The 17244-nt window shown below is 48.2% G+C and overlaps 5 protein-coding genes across 9 annotated transcripts in view; 3 read left to right on the top strand and 2 right to left on the bottom strand.

Annotated features, from left to right (window-relative positions):
* The window catches only part of LOC108161895 (histone deacetylase 4), a 30969-nt gene extending 29115 nt beyond the window's left edge, over nt 1-1854 (top strand). For all 4 annotated transcript variants that reach the window (XM_017296301.2, XM_017296309.2, XM_017296293.2 and 1 more), the window contains one exon: nt 79-1854. In XM_017296301.2, coding sequence (XP_017151790.1) covers nt 79-133 — 55 coding nt within the window. In that variant the 3' untranslated portion in view covers nt 134-1854. The remainder of the gene's footprint in view (nt 1-78) is intronic.
* A 1784-nt stretch (nt 1855-3638) lies between these two features.
* Nucleotides 3639-6160, top strand: LOC108154592 (probable peroxisomal acyl-coenzyme A oxidase 1). Its single transcript, XM_017284899.2, has 2 exons — nt 3639-4817; nt 4878-6160. The coding sequence occupies exons 1-2, from the start codon at nt 3856-3858 to the stop codon at nt 5938-5940; spliced, it is 2025 nt and encodes a 674-aa protein (XP_017140388.1). The 5' UTR covers nt 3639-3855; the 3' UTR covers nt 5941-6160.
* LOC108154601 (leucine-rich repeat-containing protein 57) lies at nt 6061-7170 on the bottom strand. The gene has a single exon (XM_017284921.2). The coding sequence runs from the start codon at nt 6906-6908 to the stop codon at nt 6192-6194; it is 717 nt and encodes a 238-aa protein (XP_017140410.1). The 5' UTR covers nt 6909-7170; the 3' UTR covers nt 6061-6191.
* A 79-nt stretch (nt 7171-7249) lies between these two features.
* LOC108154595 (proteasome activator complex subunit 3) lies at nt 7250-9219 on the top strand. Its single transcript, XM_017284913.2, has 4 exons — nt 7250-7329; nt 7661-7699; nt 7763-8265; nt 8323-9219. The coding sequence occupies exons 3-4, from the start codon at nt 7890-7892 to the stop codon at nt 8688-8690; spliced, it is 744 nt and encodes a 247-aa protein (XP_017140402.1). The 5' UTR covers nt 7250-7329; nt 7661-7699; nt 7763-7889; the 3' UTR covers nt 8691-9219.
* A 351-nt stretch (nt 9220-9570) lies between these two features.
* The window catches only part of LOC108154567 (integrin alpha-PS1), a 48115-nt gene continuing 40441 nt past the window's right edge, over nt 9571-17244 (bottom strand). For both annotated transcript variants that reach the window (XM_017284869.2, XM_017284877.2), the window contains 6 exons: nt 16947-17059; nt 15144-15277; nt 12395-13788; nt 12157-12296; nt 11090-12082; nt 9571-11008 (listed from right to left, as the gene is read on the bottom strand). In XM_017284869.2, coding sequence (XP_017140358.1) covers nt 10766-11008; nt 11090-12082; nt 12157-12296; nt 12395-13788; nt 15144-15277; nt 16947-17059 — 3017 coding nt within the window. In that variant the 3' untranslated portion in view covers nt 9571-10765. The remainder of the gene's footprint in view (nt 11009-11089; nt 12083-12156; nt 12297-12394; nt 13789-15143; nt 15278-16946; nt 17060-17244) is intronic.

The raw sequence follows: 17244 nt of genomic DNA, 5'->3' as shown, positions 1-17244 counted from the left end.
CGCCGCACTTTGTGAATATTTTGTAAACAATCGATTCCTTTGCTGATTGGCTAATATATCTGTTTTGTTTGTTTTTAGAACCCTATCGCGCGATGACTCCGAAGAACCGATGGATCAGGATGAAACGAAATAGTCAGCGGCGGAGACGTGGACGTGGATAATTGAATATGGATACGTGGGTGGCGTGAATGGCGTGGATGACGTGGACGGCGAGGGCATGGCTGCTGCAACAGGCTTCTCAATGCACACTTAGTTATTTGTTGTAGTTGAATTGATTGTTGTTGCTGTTGTTGAATTGTTGTAGCGCTTCTCGTTGTGGACAGCAGTGTCTCTGTCCCTGTCCCTGTCCCTGTCTCTGTTTCTGCCACTCCCCGGGACTCTGTCTCTCTCTAAGTTAGAACGGCATCCCTCTCCCTCTAGTAATCAACCAAAAGCACAAGGCGACGCAACAAGCCGTAGAGCTCCCACCACACCCCTCCCATTCCCCCAACACCCTTAGCATAGGAAAAGCAAAAGCAAAGAATTGATCAACGAATGTGAGCTAGATGTGAAATGAATGCAGAAAAGCGGAAGCGGAAATGAGGCCTAAAGTTCAAAGTAGTGGCTGTGCCACGCAAAGAAAAAAATAAAGTGAAAGTGAAAGAAAACTATAAAACATGCAAATGTGAGGGATGAGATATAGAAAGCGTATTGAATATTGAATTTAGTTAAGTAGATTTCTTAGTTATTGTTCCTTCGAGCTTGAAGGTCTAGAGAGAGAGAGAGAGAGAGAGAGAGAGAGAGAGAGAGAGAGAGAGAGAGAGAGAGAGAGAGAGAGAGAGAGAGAGAGAGAGAGAGAGAGAAAACCTATTCCTATATTTTTTTTGCATTTTTTTTTAGATGATTTTTCTTTAGAATAGTGTGCGGAGATTGCGTGGAGGGGAGGCACACACACAAACACAAGCACACGCACGCACGCTCGCAACTAAATGTATATGTATGTATTTATGCTTGTGTGAAGGAGAGAGAGATAGAGAGGGAGAGAGAGGAAGGAAGTTTCAACTAACCTAACGGTAAACAAGTACACTATAAACTTAAAAGAGAGATCAGTAGGGGGTTTTGGACGCGGCTGGGGCTGGGACTGGGACTGGGGGGTAGGTGTGGGGCAGGTTCAACCGAGACCCCTCCCTCAGAACATAACACACCCCAGCCCTAGGCCTCTATCGGCAGGGACCTCACTCTAGAACCCTAGAACCCTAGAACCCTAGAACCCTAGAACCGTAGAGCCCTAACACCCTAAAACCCTAGCCCCCTCCCTATTAAGCCCCTCCTCAGGGAGATGAGTATGTGTTATGTAAAATGCTTTAGTTGATAAAATTAGACCTAATAGAACAAGAAGAGGACGAAGAAGTACTAGATAAACACCGACCTTATAAAAAAAAGGAAGAGTAAGGAGGAGGAAGAAAGGAGGAGAAGATAAAGATGAGAAATCGAAATCTTTTTGTACAATTTAAAGTTTAGTGCAAGTTTCAAGTACAACATAATATTATTTAAAAAAATCCTATATATATATATATATGGTAGGTATATATAACTAAATATACATATATATTGTGCAATAAATGTGAGAAAATGAAAATCGAGTGCAGAGCAAAAACAAAATACACAAAAACTAAGAAAAACTTAAACTAAAAACTAAACTAAAATAAGAGATAATTGTTGTTAAATGTTGCCGAGATCTTATATACGTATGTATACCTAATAACTGTTACAATAATATCCCCTGATAATATACATATGTGCACACACATACATATACATATATGTATAAACTCGACAATGCATTTGTATGCGTGTGCATAACGATAACGATAACGATAACGATGTTCAACAAATGTCTGAAATGAAGTAAAACTATTATTATATGTATGTATGTACATAAACACACACAAAAATTGAACAATTTGAATAAAAAACACAAAAAAAAACAAACAACAAACGATAAACGATAAAGAACAAACAACAACAAGATAGGCAAAGACAGTCGATCCTGAACGGCATCGGGAATATGTGTGCTCCCTCCGTAGGACCTTGTAGCTGTAACTGTAATCCGCAACTGTACTCGTACCGTTAGCTGTAGCTAGCAGTCGCAGGGCCAAGAAGAGATAAGATTACCGTTTCATAGAGCACAACGAGAAGCCCATCTGGTGGAATTATTTGTTAGAAAATCGAAAGACCAAAAGAAAAAACCCAAACAGAAACAGAAAACACAGACTGTAACTATTAACCCAAGTGTGTCGTCGTCCCAGTTTGAAATCGGTTCCATTGCCAGAGCTAGGCCCGGTGTCTTGGTGGTCTTTGTCTGTTCATACCCGATGCTCGTTGAATTATTGAATATTACGAACCCCGTAGATACATGCACATGTGCAATCGAACTCAAAATAACGCATGTCCGTCCGTGCGATTGAACATAAAGTTCTACAAGACTCAAGGATTTGAGGAGACCCCATATGTGGAGCAAGCTATTAATTAGCGCTCCTTTTTGCCCTTCTACCTCCATGTATGAGAAGCCATATGGGACTTTATTCTTGGCAGACCTTTTGCACACCGATCCATAGAAATCAACCAAATCTTTATAATAAATGCATTTGTCGTTTAGTTTGCTGAGTAATATACGTAACGAGAAACGAGATAGCAGCTGGATCCGCTCTGGCTCCTTTTTGGTGGTTAGTGGCTGTGTTGGGCTCTTGAGTACTTCTCAATGGCTCAAGAGTTGAAGGTCGATTGCACACTGGGGTACTGAGAACCCCTCGTTTAAAATATACAAATTGGGCCACCAACTTGGAATCACACACATAAGTACATATGTACCTATCGCCAACTATTGCCAACTCCTTTAGCATATTATAGGATGGCATATGGATGCATATTTGGTAACTTCGTAGAACTCGTACTGAAGATCTGTAGATGAGTAGCGGGTGAACCTTAGTCGGAATAATCGACTGGACACGGCTATGGCTACGTTTTCAGTTGTCCCTCTAGTGCAGGGTTATCTGTGGTTATTTTTGGCAATGGAGCAGAAACGCCTCTCGACACAAGACCAGCAGCCCGTAATCCCGACCCCGAGGCACCCAGAGCGAACTTGTGTTGCCCACTCGTATCTGAGCTGATAGCGAGACTTGTAAAAAGAATAGGGTCTAAAATAAAAATAAACATAGCCGAGAAAGAATTCCAGCACGACGCACAGCCCGATGAAGAGAGCAAAATGAAGGTATTTTAGTGGAGCCGAGAGTCGAGAGAGAATCAATTATTTACATATATATACATATATATTTTGTTGAATGTTGCACAAATACTTACTATATGTAAGTCAAAGAACCGAATGGGCAAACAAATTAAGAATAATCGTAGTAAAACCAAATGTCTGTGTCGCTTTTTCTAAAAGAAATAAAATGAGAATTCAAGAAAGCTCCCGATTATTGTTTGCGGAGATTACATACAAATAAAAATAAAAATTCATATCTGGAACGCGCAGATACGCGCTATCTCCGGCTCTGGATGGCCCAGAAATCAGATGCCTCCAAGCTGAGGGCAGGCAAAACCAGATGATCGCGGAAAAACACGAACACGAGGCACACGAAGCACACGAGCCGAAGGAGCTCTAGTGTTCGTTTGCTCACGCATACTGTACTGGCTGGCGGTTCACTGACACCACCTCCTAGAGAGGGAGTCAGGGCGAGCGGCGGGCGGCTACTGGACTGGCGACTGTCAGCAGCTGCCTCTCTTTGGCTTCGTCTGCTTCCCAGTGGTTTTTGCAGCCACCAGAGGCTCAGTGTACTTTCGCTGTTTGCGCAGTGCAGAGCTTTGGTATTGGAGATGTCGTCGGTGAACGTTGATCTACAGCGAGAGCGGTCGGGCGCCAGCATTGACAGCGAGGACTTTGCCCGATGGTGGGCGGGCGGCAGCGATAAGCTGGAGGAGCGCCGCGCACTGGAACGCTTTGTGTTTAAGGATGCCGAGCTGGAGGAGGCAGTACATCCCAGCTGCCTGTCGTACAAGGAGCGCTATGAGCAGACTATTGCCAGGTCCACCAAGTTCCTGGTCAAGCTGCGGCAGTGGCACAGCACCAACCAGCCGCAGTTCAGCCTTAGTGTGGACTCCCTGCGCGAGTTTCGCGTGCTTCTCTCTGGCCAACTGGGCACCGCCCTCTTCCAGCAAAGCTTCCCCCTGCGCCTGCACTTCTCTATGTTCCTCACGACGCTGCTCAGCCAGGGCACCGAGGAGCAGCTGCACAAGTGGCTGACCCGCGCCTGGCACATGGACGGCATCATCGGCACCTATGCCCAGACGGAGCTGGGCCACGGCACTTTTGTGCGCGGCCTGGAGACTCGCGCCGACTACGATGCAGAGAGCGAGGAGTTCGTCCTCAACACCCCCAGCCTGAGTGCCTACAAGTGGTGGCCCGGAGGCCTGGGCAATACAGCCAACATGACCATCGTGCTGGCTCAGCTGTACGTAAAGGGTCAACATCACGGCCTGCAGCCGTTCCTGGTCCGCATCCGGGACGAAGAGACACACCAGCCGCTACCCGGCGTCGATGTGGGGGACATTGGGCCCAAGTTGGGCGGTAACGGTGTGAACAACGGCTTCCTAGGACTGCGCAATGTCCGGATACCGCGCGATCAGATGCTGATGAAGAATGCCCAGGTGCTGCCCGATGGTACCTTCGTCCAGGGCCGGCCACCGCTGCTTCTCTACGGCACCATGGTGTATGTGAGGGTCATCACCCTCAGGGATGTGCTGCACGGCCTCCTCCAGGCGGCCACCATTGCCACCAGGTGAGACAGATGAACCCCAGTCGATTTCTTGCTCAAATATCCCCTCCCTGCCTTCCCCAGATACTCCGTCGTTCGTCGCCAGAGCCCCATTGATGATAATCAGCCGGAGGTGCAGATTCTCGACCACATAACGCAGCAGGTGAAGATCCTGCCACAGATTGCGCGCGGAGTCTGCTACCGCCTGGCCGCCGACTGGCTCTGGAATTTTTACGCTAGCGTGCTGGACCAGCTGGAGCGAGGATCTGGACAGCACTCTTTGCCCGAGCTACACGCCCTCAGCTGCTGCCTGAAGGCCGTGGCCACCGACGAGGCCAGCGAGGGCATTGATCGACTACGTAAGGCCTGCGGCGGCCACGGCTTCCTGTCGTCGGCAAACTTCGACAGCATCTACGGCATGGCCACAGCCGCCTACACGTACGAGGGTGAGTACACCGTCCTCCTGCTGCAGACGGCGCGCTTCCTGGTGCGCCAATACACGGACAGTCTGAAGCGACGAGTGCTGCCCGGCAGTGTGACCTATCTGCGGAACACGGCTCGTCTTAGCTGGGGGAAGGATTTGGCAGAGAACGCCGCCCGCGCCCTGGAGATCTCCGCCATGGAGCAGACCCGCCAGGCCTGGCAGAGTCAGAGCATGCATCGCCAGAGGAAGTTGAGCGAGCAGCAGGCTAACAATCTGGCTGGCAGGCAACTCACAGCGGCCGCCGTAGCCCATGCCCATGCCTTCCTCACCAGGAACTCGCTGCAGGAGCTGGAGCGTCTCAGGCGGGGTCCGCTTAGTCCCCAAGTCTCCGCCGTACTGGGCCAGCTGGTGGAGCTCTTCGTGCTGGACACCTTCCTGCGCCAGGCCGGCCCCGTGCTGCGCTGGAACAGCATCACCGGTACCCAGCTGTGGTTGGTGGAGCGCAGATTCGAGCAACTCCTCACAAAGCTGCGTCCCAATGCTGTGGCTCTGGTGGATGGCTTCGATTTCCATGATCGTACGCTCGGCTCCACTCTGGGCAGCTACGATGGACGCGTGTACGAGCGTCTGATGGCGGAAGCACGCCGCAATCCTCTCAACCAGGAGCCTGTCAATGCCACCTTCCGCAGCCACCTACAGCCCATGATGCGGGGCAAGCTCTAATGAATTCCAGAAGCACATAAGATTTTCACATGTGTTTTCCATACTCATATATTTGCATCTTTCTTATTTTTTTATCTACATATGTACATATGTACATATGTATGTATGTATATGGAGGGGTAGTTTGTCTTTTCTCTGTTTATTCTCAACGATTTACAATGAAGGCGTACATACAATTAAGCTATTAAATTAGTTTAGAATCATAAATAATGGACACGAAGATACATGTTTCCATGAATGGGAGGTGTGTTCTAGAACATCTTCTTCTTGACCGCCGTGTACCGCTCCATGTAAACATCATAGCCGTCGAGGTCGGTGAACTGCTTTGAGTTGAACAGATTTCCATCGACGGCAAGGATGCAAATCTTTGAATCCTTGAGAATGCGCGGCGTGAAGGCGATTGCTTGTAGACAATTCTCCTCGAGCCGCAGGGTCTTCAGCTTGCGACAGTCGGCCACATCTTCGGCCAGCGAAGAAATCTGGTTCTGATTGAGGTTCAGCTCGGTGACGCAGAGACTGCTCACCTCCGATGGGACTTTAGTGATCTTGTTCCTGGAAAGATCGAGCACATCCAGTTTAGTCAGGCCGCACAGCATCGATGGAAACTCCTTCAGCTGGTTGTTACTCAAGTTCACCGTCTTGAGATTGGTGCAGTTGACCAACGTTTTGGGCAGCTGTGTCAAATAATTGTCCATCAGCAGCAGCACCTCCAGTTTCAACAGCTCGCCCACCACGGTGTTGAGCTCTATCAGGCGATTGCCACTCAGGTTCAGATGCTTTAGCAGCGTCAGCCGCCCCAGCTCGTCGGGCATGTGCTCGAAGCGGTTCTCGGACAGATCGAGCGTTTTTAAGACATTCGGATAGGCCTTCAGCTGGGGCGGAAACTCCTGCAGCCGCTGCAGTGAGATCTTTAGTATTCCCGTCTTCTGTGCCGTCTCCAGGTGCTGTTTGATTTGCTTGTTACCCATCTCCACCGCCGTCCCTCAACAATATATGTATGCAAATGAAGTGAACTGCTGCTTTTATCTATGCAGATTAACCATGGGAGGAAGTCGCTCCCGAGCTCTGTTCTGTGGCAGCGGATGGATACTCTCAATTGGTACGGGTCGTACAATTATATACTATGCGCAATACATTATATTACAGTGTTGTTCACGTCCTTAATTTGTGTTGTTAATTGTTAATTATTTATGTGTCCTCTACAATGTATTTACATCGGTCATCGTTGGCGTGTAATATGCGAATATCGATAATTGAGCTGCAAAAGTAGTCATCCGATAGTTTCGCTGACTGAAGAATATTGGTCACATTCCACTACACATAGAGATTGAGTCTGAAAAAGATAGAGATAATAATTTCAGGACTAATCAACTAAAAATCGAATTTAAAGTATGTATTTCTCGCGCTCAAACTGGACACTTTTCCCATAAGGATTTTCACAATAAAGTGCCGATCAGTTCCGCTTATCGAACAAAAATACCGATGTTTCTGTGTGGCTACCCTGTGCAATGATAAGTAGAATTAAAAGTCTAACGTCGTGAAACAACAACAAAATAGTGAAAATTTTTAATTAGGAAAAGGAGTTTATGATATACCCAAATAAATAATATTTATATCTTTAATATTTTGGCCAGTCAAAAAAATATCAGTAACAAATATATTATCAACAAAAAATATATATCGATAGATTGATATATCAATATATGTTTAACATCCCTAGAGCACGCTGCCGAATAAATCCGCATCAGAGAAATTCTCGGTAAGTTTTCCGGCATGAACGTAAAACTATTAAGAAGCCAGCACTGACAATATACAATTGCAGCATCAGAGTGCCACTAGCTCAAGAATATAAGGTCTTAACTGTTTTGTTCACCGACTGTCGCAATTTTGTCGTCGACGTCGCCGTTTGGTTTTACCTTTTAAAAATTTCGCAACAAAAACTGACGACTATGCCGAAAGATACAGTTATCAAGGTGCAGGAGTATAAAGACACTCTGATCCAGAAGGCGGAGCTGCTGATTACCAAGTGTTTCCCGGAGAAGATTGTCCAGCTAAACGAGCTGCTCGCAACGCCCATGTTCAATGAGCGCGATTTTGAGGAGGTCCACCAGGATGTAAACATTCCGGTCCTGCCGGCAGTGCTAGCCAAAAACCACGACGAAAGCGCCAACGATGATCATCCGCCGAACAAGCGTGCACGCAACGATGTCATCGTCGCGGGGTCCCCGATACTGGCTTTGCCAAACGGCTCAGTGTCGTGCAACAAGCCACTCTGCGAGATGATCAAAGTCGTCAAGCCGATCATCCGTACTCTGGTAGAGCATTGTAAGTGATCGGCGTGGACTATGATTCACTTATACTAATTGTTGCATTTGCTTGCAGCCAATCTCTTGAAGATGTGGATCTCTTTCATGATACCGAAAATCGAGGACGGCAACAACTTCGGCGTCTCCATCCAGGAGGATACCCTTGCCGAAATCCAGACGGTCGAGTCGGAGGCGGCCGCCTTCTACGACCAGATCTCGAGATACTTCCTCTCGCGCGCTAAGGTCGTATCAAAGGTGGCGAAATATCCGCACATCGAGGACTACCGACGAGCCGTCGTCGAGCTGGATGAAAAGGAGTACCTCAGTCTGTGGTTGGTGGTCTGCGAGGTGCGCAACCGCTACTCTTCGCTCCACGACATAGTCATAAAGAACTTGGAGAAGCTTAAGAAGCCACGCTCCTCGAACACCGAGAGCCTTTACTAGTGATCCATAAATACCTTCTTTTTTTTCTCTACCCCATACATTATCCTGCTCGAATGTGCCCTGGAGCAGAGTTGAGCAAGGCCCTTGCTCCAGCATAGAACGAGAGCTGGCGAACGAGACAGACCGAGAATCTTTTGACACATAGAAATCATACTCGATGCTTTTCCATTTTGAATTACAGATAAAGAAATAACAATTATGATTACAATTATTCTTACACATACAATAACAGTAAAAGTAAAAGTAAAGTTAATAGTGACTAGACAGCGAACAAAAGGCGAATTTAGGGGAGGATTTCATTAACCATTTGTAGAATGTCTAGGGTAACGTGAGAGAAGTAACAAGCAAAAATTTGAAGATGTATAGATTCCAACAAATGTCTATAGCTATACATGTAATAAATAAATCCAATGTTGCGAAGAAACAAAAACCCCGAAATAGGAGAAGATGCACACAAATTATTGTTACACTTGACAATTTTGTAATCTACAGTCTGTAATAAAAACCTATGTGACTTTTGGCTGAGTAAGCAATAGTATTTGATTTTATTTGTTATATGTAATTTGGGAATTGACCCCGCTTTAAGGTGCGCGCCAAAAGTGTTCGATCCTGCAGCCCTGGTTCATCCAGATGCGATTTCTGGAGTGTCATAGCAATGACAGCCAGCTAGAGATGGGATTTTGGGATGGGCCTGGTTTGCAAGGCACGGAAAAACACGCCCAGCAAGATTTTTGCACACCACAGCATATACTGTATACACTGTATGGTGAGTGCCAGAATATCTTTCTTGAACAGAACGGTTCGTAGGCCCAACCTCAGTCAAATTTCAGCTGGTCACAGTGCGCGCCAAATGAAAATTCAAATCAAAATATGTTGGGCGTATGGTTTAAAAAATAATAGTGTATTAAATAGATACAAAAGAAAAAAAATTCATATTTACAGCTAGCATTACTGCAGTTACACTTACAGGACAAAGTAATATTATTTACAACTAATATAACTATATTTTTATCCCATACATACATACAAACAAACAAGAATCAATCCAAGCATTACGTGTTGTCTCTCTCTTAAAACCTCTAAGAACCTACATAAATACATGTAGATTAGGTCATAAAAAACATATAAAAAAAATATTTTGGGATGGACTTTCTCAACGAGTAGTCGTCCGTACGTCAGTTTAGATTATGCTGCTAAATTAGTAATGTAATCCATCGTATTCACTACATAAATAAATAGCTAAGCAGACACCTGTAAAAAGTGTGCTAATACTTTCGTATCCAGTGCATTGGAAATAAAACGTCCCCGGCTGGTTTCGAGCCACTATATTTGCTGTTTTTGTAGATATTTGTGTCATTGGCAGTGTTTTATCATAGCAGGCTTCAACTGTATGAATATATTCGGAATTTGTTCTCCCTTAACTACTTACTGCTAGAGCTTAGCCTAGGTCGGGTCTGTGCCTTACATGCACGTACATACTAACGATACACATAACTACAGTTATACGAATAAGAACATTTTTACACAGATTATCAACGTTTTGGGCTTAGCTAATCTTTATACCTAAAGAAACAGCCCGGCGGCGGGAGTCCCTTGTGCAAATACCTGTTAGCCCGGACAGATATCTGGAAAAACAAATGGAAAAACCCCTAAGAATACCGGGCTCTTGATCTATCTGATCGATTAAGCAGATTTGCTGTATTAAGTAAACGAAATGGCACATTGAACCACAACCCACAATCCACTACCCAACGATCCTCGATCCTCGATCCCGTGATACCGTGATCCCGTGATTCCGTGATTCCGCGACCCCCAATTCCCTATCCACATTATATGTGTCCCCACCAGGTGGCACTGGCTTGGTAGTATCCATCGTGGCCCCAATTTAGAACGCTTAGGGGCGGCGGTGGCGGCGTCAGCGAAAGGATGTCCAGCTCGTTGTTGTTCGAGGATTTATGACGCCACCAGCGCTGGCCGTGCACCCGCTGTCTGGTCAGGAGAGGAAGCTGGAGACGGCGGCGCCTCTTCTTGGGGGCGATCCGGCGTGCCAGATCCCAGCCGACGGTGCCCTCTTGTTAGAAAACATGATGGGTGTTCTTGGCCGCCAGGAAGGGCTTTTCTTCGTTCATCTTCTCGAGGTTTCCACTGAGCGTGGGGTCCGTGGGCCGTATCCGCTTGAAGAAGCCGCACTTCCACAGGATGTACGTGAACAAGGCCAGCACCAAAACGCCCACAAGGATGGCTAAGCTGATGATCAGCCACGGTATGGCGGTGTCCCGTTGCTGGTTCCTAAGCTCAGGGTAGGCGCGCGTCTCGACCTGAAGGAGGGAAGAGGGAGAACAAACTTGAGGCACTGAACGTGGCAGTTGGGGCGGGCGACGCCCTGGAACCGCACTTACCTCGATGTCGTTGTGCTCCATCACCTCGACGCCAAAGTCCTCGGGTATCTTGGCGGTGGCCGTGGAGATGATGCGTACCCGGTCAACACGCGGATACTCGCTGACGAGCGTTGAGTTCCACAGGCGCGCCTTCACCATAACCTGGGCCTCCGACCTGGCCGGCATATTGTAGATGTCGCACTCGATACGGATGCACCGAGCCGTGCCTTTATTGCAGTCCAGCTCGACGATGTCCTGCTTCTTGCCGCTGCCGCTGGACCCCATACCCGCCGCCTCTGGCTCGTAGATGAGCCGCTCCAGGCGGGTCACTCGTTCTAGGGTGCTGCGTTGCTGCCTTGAGTGGGTCGAGTGGGTTGAGTGGGTTTGGTTCTTGTTCAGCTGGGAGCGACCATGGACCATCATGAGGGTGGCCGGCGCACCCAGAAAGCCGCTAGCCGACTCCTGCGACCCGCTAGCCAGCTTTAGGGGATTCACATACTCGGGCGCCACATGGCACTCGCCCACACCGATCTCCACGGTGGGCATCTGCTCCAGGTAAAGAAGGTACAGGTCCGTGTGCCCGCGTTCCGGATCGCTGTAGAGGGACCACGGCCAGTGGATGATCATGCGCACCTTGGGCGCCGTCGAGGGGCCGTCGTTGAAGATGGTGAAACTGTGGTTCACCTGCGAGCCCACGTCGACCATCTCCATGGGCGAGTTGTCTGTCACCTGGCTGGCTCCGCTATAGAAGCTCTGCTCGGGCATCGCCCAGCCCCGGAAGTGCAGCTTGGCCTGGCGCACCACGCTCACGCTGAGATTCCTCTCGGGCGGCTCGCCGCCCACGAGCTTGGAGGTGGTGTTGGCGAAGATGTGGAACAGCATCGAATTCTCGTTGGGCTCCAGACTCTTAGGCTGGAAACGGATGGTAACGAACGTCGTCGTTCCGCGCAACATCGGATTGCCCAGGCTACAGACCACCAAAGTGGTGTTGAAACTGTTGCAAGTGGCATTGGTCTGCGGGTAGGAAGAATGGAATGGAGTGAGGATTCGGTTCGGAAGATCTGTTGGGCTTGGCCGTGGGCACTTACCGGCTTCTTGGTGGCCACGTACGAGACTCCGGCCTGGTGGCTAATGAATAGTTGCGCTTCGTAAGCGGAGTCCGCCAGGTTGCTCACGCTAATCCCCACTTCCAACTCAGTTTCGTCCAGGATTAGGGTGTACTTGTTGTCTGCGGAGAAGAGAGTCCACAGGGAATACGGGAAAACGCGAATTCAGGAAAGTAAGCAAAGCGACTCGGAAGAGGTTGAGCAGTTTCGCTATACGCACCTATGGCTGTGATATTTGGCTCAGCTCGAATAACCAGATCACTTTCGCAGAGATCGTCGTCGCCGCAGTCCTTCTGGAAGGTGCCCTCAAAGTCGATGTGGGCTTGCGTCTGGTCGAGCATGGGGTTGAGCCGAGTGAGGGCGGATTCCGCGAGCGGTGGCTCCTCCAGTGTGTACTTGAGTCGGAAGCTGATGGGGGTCTGGATGTCGCGGGTGTTGGCCTTGATGTACCCGGTGACCATCTGGCAGGCCACGCGTCCGTCGGTTCGCACCTTGACCACGCGGCTAATGACGTTGCTCCGCTTGTTGTCCCGGTCAAAGAAGGCGCGTGAGAACTTCTTGAGGTGGTCGTAGGTCTCGGCTTCCACGCTGTACATCAGGCTGAGCTCCTTGGTCGAATCGTCGTACGGTTCAATGCTGCAGCAGGCCTCGAAGGTGAAGCAGGTCAGGTTGCTGAATGCGTCCGCCCGGCAACCCGGCTGGTTGGGGTCGATGTTGCGCAACTCCTCGCTCCGGTAACTCGTCTGGATGTTGATGATGGGTCGGGCCAGTAGCACCACCGTGGCCGACGAGTTGAAGGCACCCACCACCACGTCGGGGTAGGAGTTGCCGTCCAGGTCCGTGTTGCCGGCTATCGATATCCCAAAGGTGCGAATGGGCTGGCCGTGGGGCACTGTGGCTCCCAGTTCCGAGGCCTGTATGCGCTGGGCGGGCTTGTCGTTGAGGCCTTGTTGCGACCCCAGGTAAATGTACACAACTCCCTGGCCCTCGTAAGGCGCACCCACAGCGATGTCCTCGCAGTTGTCCTTGTTCAGGTCCCCAACATTGGCCAGTGCCAGTCCGAAGCGGCTCTCCAGGGCCCCCGTCAGCCGCAGGGTGTGCCTCCTGGGCAGCGTGTCCTGATCGTTCTGGTAGACGTAGACGGCCCCTCCCTCGTTCTTGCCGAAGAAGACGGGAGCTGCCACAATCAGATCCGGTCGATTGTCCCCGTTGACATCCGCGGTGGTCAGCTCATAGCCGAAGCTCGACCCGAACTGCTCCCCGTCGATGATGAGGCGCACGGGTATCGGGTTGGTGTTGGCCTTGTCGAAGATCACCACCTGCCCGTGCCCATTGGAGCGCGGCGCCCCCGCTGCATAGCACATGTTGTAGCCAAAGAACCGTCCGCCAGTGACGGACATGCCCAGGTAGCTGTACTTATCCACTGGCGAGCTGGCGTCCGAGTGGTCGCTGTAATAGGTCGTCTTGTCGCGGTGCAGGTACTCTCCCCCGATCTGCGTCACCCAGATGGAGCCCCGCCAGGTGAACGGGCCCGGGGAGCCGAGCACCATCGTGTCATCGTCCAGGAGCGCCCCCGACGTTCCCGCCTGGCACAGTCCGTAGTCCTCGTGTTGCCTGAAAAAACCGAGAAACAAACGAAAATTGAAATCGACATTAATGGATGACCTTGGTGAATGCCGTCTACCCTTCCTTGATTCTGGCTTCATTCAGGGTGACCAGAACCTGCTCTGGGAAGCTATTCCGAAAGGGATTGGTTTCCCCAAATAACATTAATAAGCAGATTGGACATGAATGGAAGGAAACAAGCATCTCCTGAGCTCACGAGCTTCTGGGTTCTATAATGTTTTCCGTGCTTCTCGTCACATTATGGTTGGGCTCTAACCTTCCATTTCGTTCCGTTCTCTATTTCCATCTTATCATTAAGACATTATTACCAGGGTCAACCCGTTTCTCCTCCTATTCCCAAACGGTGTCGGGACATTTATAGATGACCTGTTTCCACCCCTGGACTTTTCGAGTTCCGTATGTCCCCTGAAGCTCATCCCGTTGTCCCTCTCTTTTTGGGACACTAATGGATGACCAGGGTCAACTTGCTACTCTCTTGATACTGGCGGCATGGAGCTGGGACATTAATGGATGACCATGGTCAACATTAGGACTTCTCTCTCATCTCTTTCCCTCTGCCATGTGCCCTCTGAGAATGCCCGAATCGAGTTTGGACACGCGAGGACCCGCTCAATGAAAAATTGCATATCCACCATGCTGACAGGCCCGCGTCCCGACTCTACTCCACTCCACTTCAGTCTACTCCTCTCCCCGAGCCGGACATCTACCTACCGCTCCTTGCTTTTGGTCATAGAGTGGGCGCGGAGTGCCCCTCCTCCCGTCTCAATCCTGCCCCTATGCCTTGTCATTTAAATAAATTAAAATTCACCTTTATGACTGCTGGCGTCCTGCAGTTGGTGGCCCGACCAGGGCCGACGTCATCGGTGTCACACTTGGAGCGATCCGTGGCCCCGGCCCCGGTCCCTGCTGCTACACCCGCTGCATGCTAATTGGCCGAAAGCGAGCACGCGCTCACACACATCCATATGGACATAAATATGTACAGACATATGTATCTCTTCATATCCAGGTCCCCATCCTGTCCGTTCCCTCACCCGCTCTGACCATTCATCAAGTGCCAGTCCCCGTCCCACAGATAATTCACCTTGACACGTTTTCTGTGGGTGTCGTGTCGTGTCGTACGGTGTCGCATCGTGTGGTATCCCTCCCGCTCCGCAATCAAAAGACCTGACCCATGTCAACTGTCCCAGAAGGATGGCAATGGCTATGGAAATGGCCAACCTGTTATGATAAGCCTATAATCCCGTAGATTGATTGATTGATTGATTGTTTGATTGATTGATCAATAAAGACGGGACAGGTTCACGCTCTACGCTTCACTATGATGCTGGCTGGGTACTCACCTCTGCACAGGGCGACCCTTGCACGGCTCGTGCACTTCGTCAAACTGCAGGTCGTTGGTAAGGACGTAGCACAGTCCTTGGCCATAGCGGTTCTCGCGCACAATGTACATGTAACGGTGGGCACACACGAGCACCTGTACAAAGAGGAAATAGAAAAGAGGATTTATGATACTTGACGATGTACACTACTGGCCAAAATAATAAGTACACGCTTATGAGCTTTCTTTCACGTCCTATAAAACTTTTCTAATAAACATAATTAAAAAATCAAATTTACTTTTAGTTTTCTAACCTACAATAGACTATAAAAATGTTTTTCATAAGCATTTTTCATTTCAAATATATATTTTATGACCGATTAAACCTTAAAAACATAAAGAAGGGCTGGCCATAATAATAAGTACAGCAATTCTCCACAGCGAAAAACTAAAAGCGTATCAAAATTTGTCCACTTTTTTCTGATAATTTATAATCTTTTACTAGCATCCTATATAGCAACACATATTTTGGATGACTTCGGCCATTCTTCTTGGCATACTAGCAATAAGTTTGCGGCAAGTCTCCACTGGAATCTCATACCACGTTTTTTGCACAAATTCTCCATAATTATTTTTTCTTTTCGAAAACTATTTTTACCTATTCGACGTTTCAAGTCACCCCAAAGGTTTTTTAAATGGAGACTGACTTAGCCAAGCCATAACGTTTACATTTTTTCCCGTAAACCAAGCCTTCACCACCTTTGAGGTGTGCTTTGGGTAATTTTCCGGTAGAAAGACCCATCTCAAGGTCATGTTTTCCTCAGCATAAGGTTGTATAACGTCTGTCAATATGTTTTTACCCGAATTGGATTTTTCTTTGCCGATTTCTTCGTCCATCCTCGATTTTCAATAAGCACTTTAGATATTAAAGCATTCTGAACAAAAAATACCGAGCGTCCAAGACTTTTCGCAATTTCCCGGAGAATTTTCCTTTCTTTTTGAAGACTTATTGAAAACTTCTTTTTTTCAGCAGTACGGCCTATCTAAAGAATTTTTTTTAACTCTCATGTATTTAAATATGAAGGATCTCAATAAAAACCAACAATCCTTTGATCAAATCCTTATCTAATCCTTCAAAATTTATAAATAACACCAGTGTACTTATTATTTTGACCCGACCAAAAATGCCCATTCAGCAAAAATTTGGGCATAGAATTTTATAAAGATGGTTCCCCACTTTAATTTTTGATTAAAATATTTGGCAAGACTGTAACCTTTCCGAATATAAACAATTGGCATCCATAAATTTACAAAAATTCGAGCTATTCCATAAAAAACTAGCAGACACCGATGTACTTATTTTTTTGGCCAGTAGTGTACTTCTACAAGGAGAGATGGAGGGCGTACTTTCACGTTTCCTCATTAAACATTTAAACAGACAAGCAGAGTAGCTAAGTATCCTCTCTACGGAAGGATATGAGTGATATTCTGTTCATATGTCCTATCATATGTACATGTTGTTAACTTCAATATCAAGTCAATTGAATTGGTGTTCGTCTGGTGTATGTCTGCACTCCTCGCAAGTTGATTGGAAAACTCACTCTCCACAGCTCTTGAGTTACTTCTATTTACTTCCAAGATCTTCCTAGAAACATCATGATGGACCACAATGAACACTCGGTTGAGCAGCCAAGGAACCTAGACCCAACTTCTCTCCGACATATCCCGGAGAAGTACTGGATGCCTGGATGTCCCCTGCAGATGGTCTCTACGAGCTTTTTCGCCGCTGGTCGCAACTGTACCCATGCCCTTGACCTTGACTTACCTTGCCACCCGATCCGTTGGCCTGGAGCGGGTTCGATCGCACCGTGACGCCCATCCACTGTCCCTCCTTGATCTCGTCGCTGGAGGGCGGTGAGAGGACCTCGCTGTCGTATGCTGTACGTTCCGAGACGTGCGAACAGAGACAGGAGCGAAGTGCAGAGTGAGAGAGAGAGAGAGAGAGAGGGAGAAAGAGATACCGATATGTTAGCAAGTGTTGAAAAAGAGATGTACAGTGTGTGTGGTTGGTGGATATGTTTGTGTGGGTGTGTACATGTGTATAGATTCATGTGTGTGTGTGT

The sequence above is a fragment of the Drosophila miranda genome, chromosome XL (genome assembly GCF_003369915.1).
Source record: "Drosophila miranda strain MSH22 chromosome XL, D.miranda_PacBio2.1, whole genome shotgun sequence".
Classification (NCBI taxonomy): domain Eukaryota; kingdom Metazoa; phylum Arthropoda; class Insecta; order Diptera; family Drosophilidae; genus Drosophila; species Drosophila miranda.
Note: the sequence above shows the minus strand (reverse complement) of the source record. Positions and strands in the feature narration are given on the sequence as shown.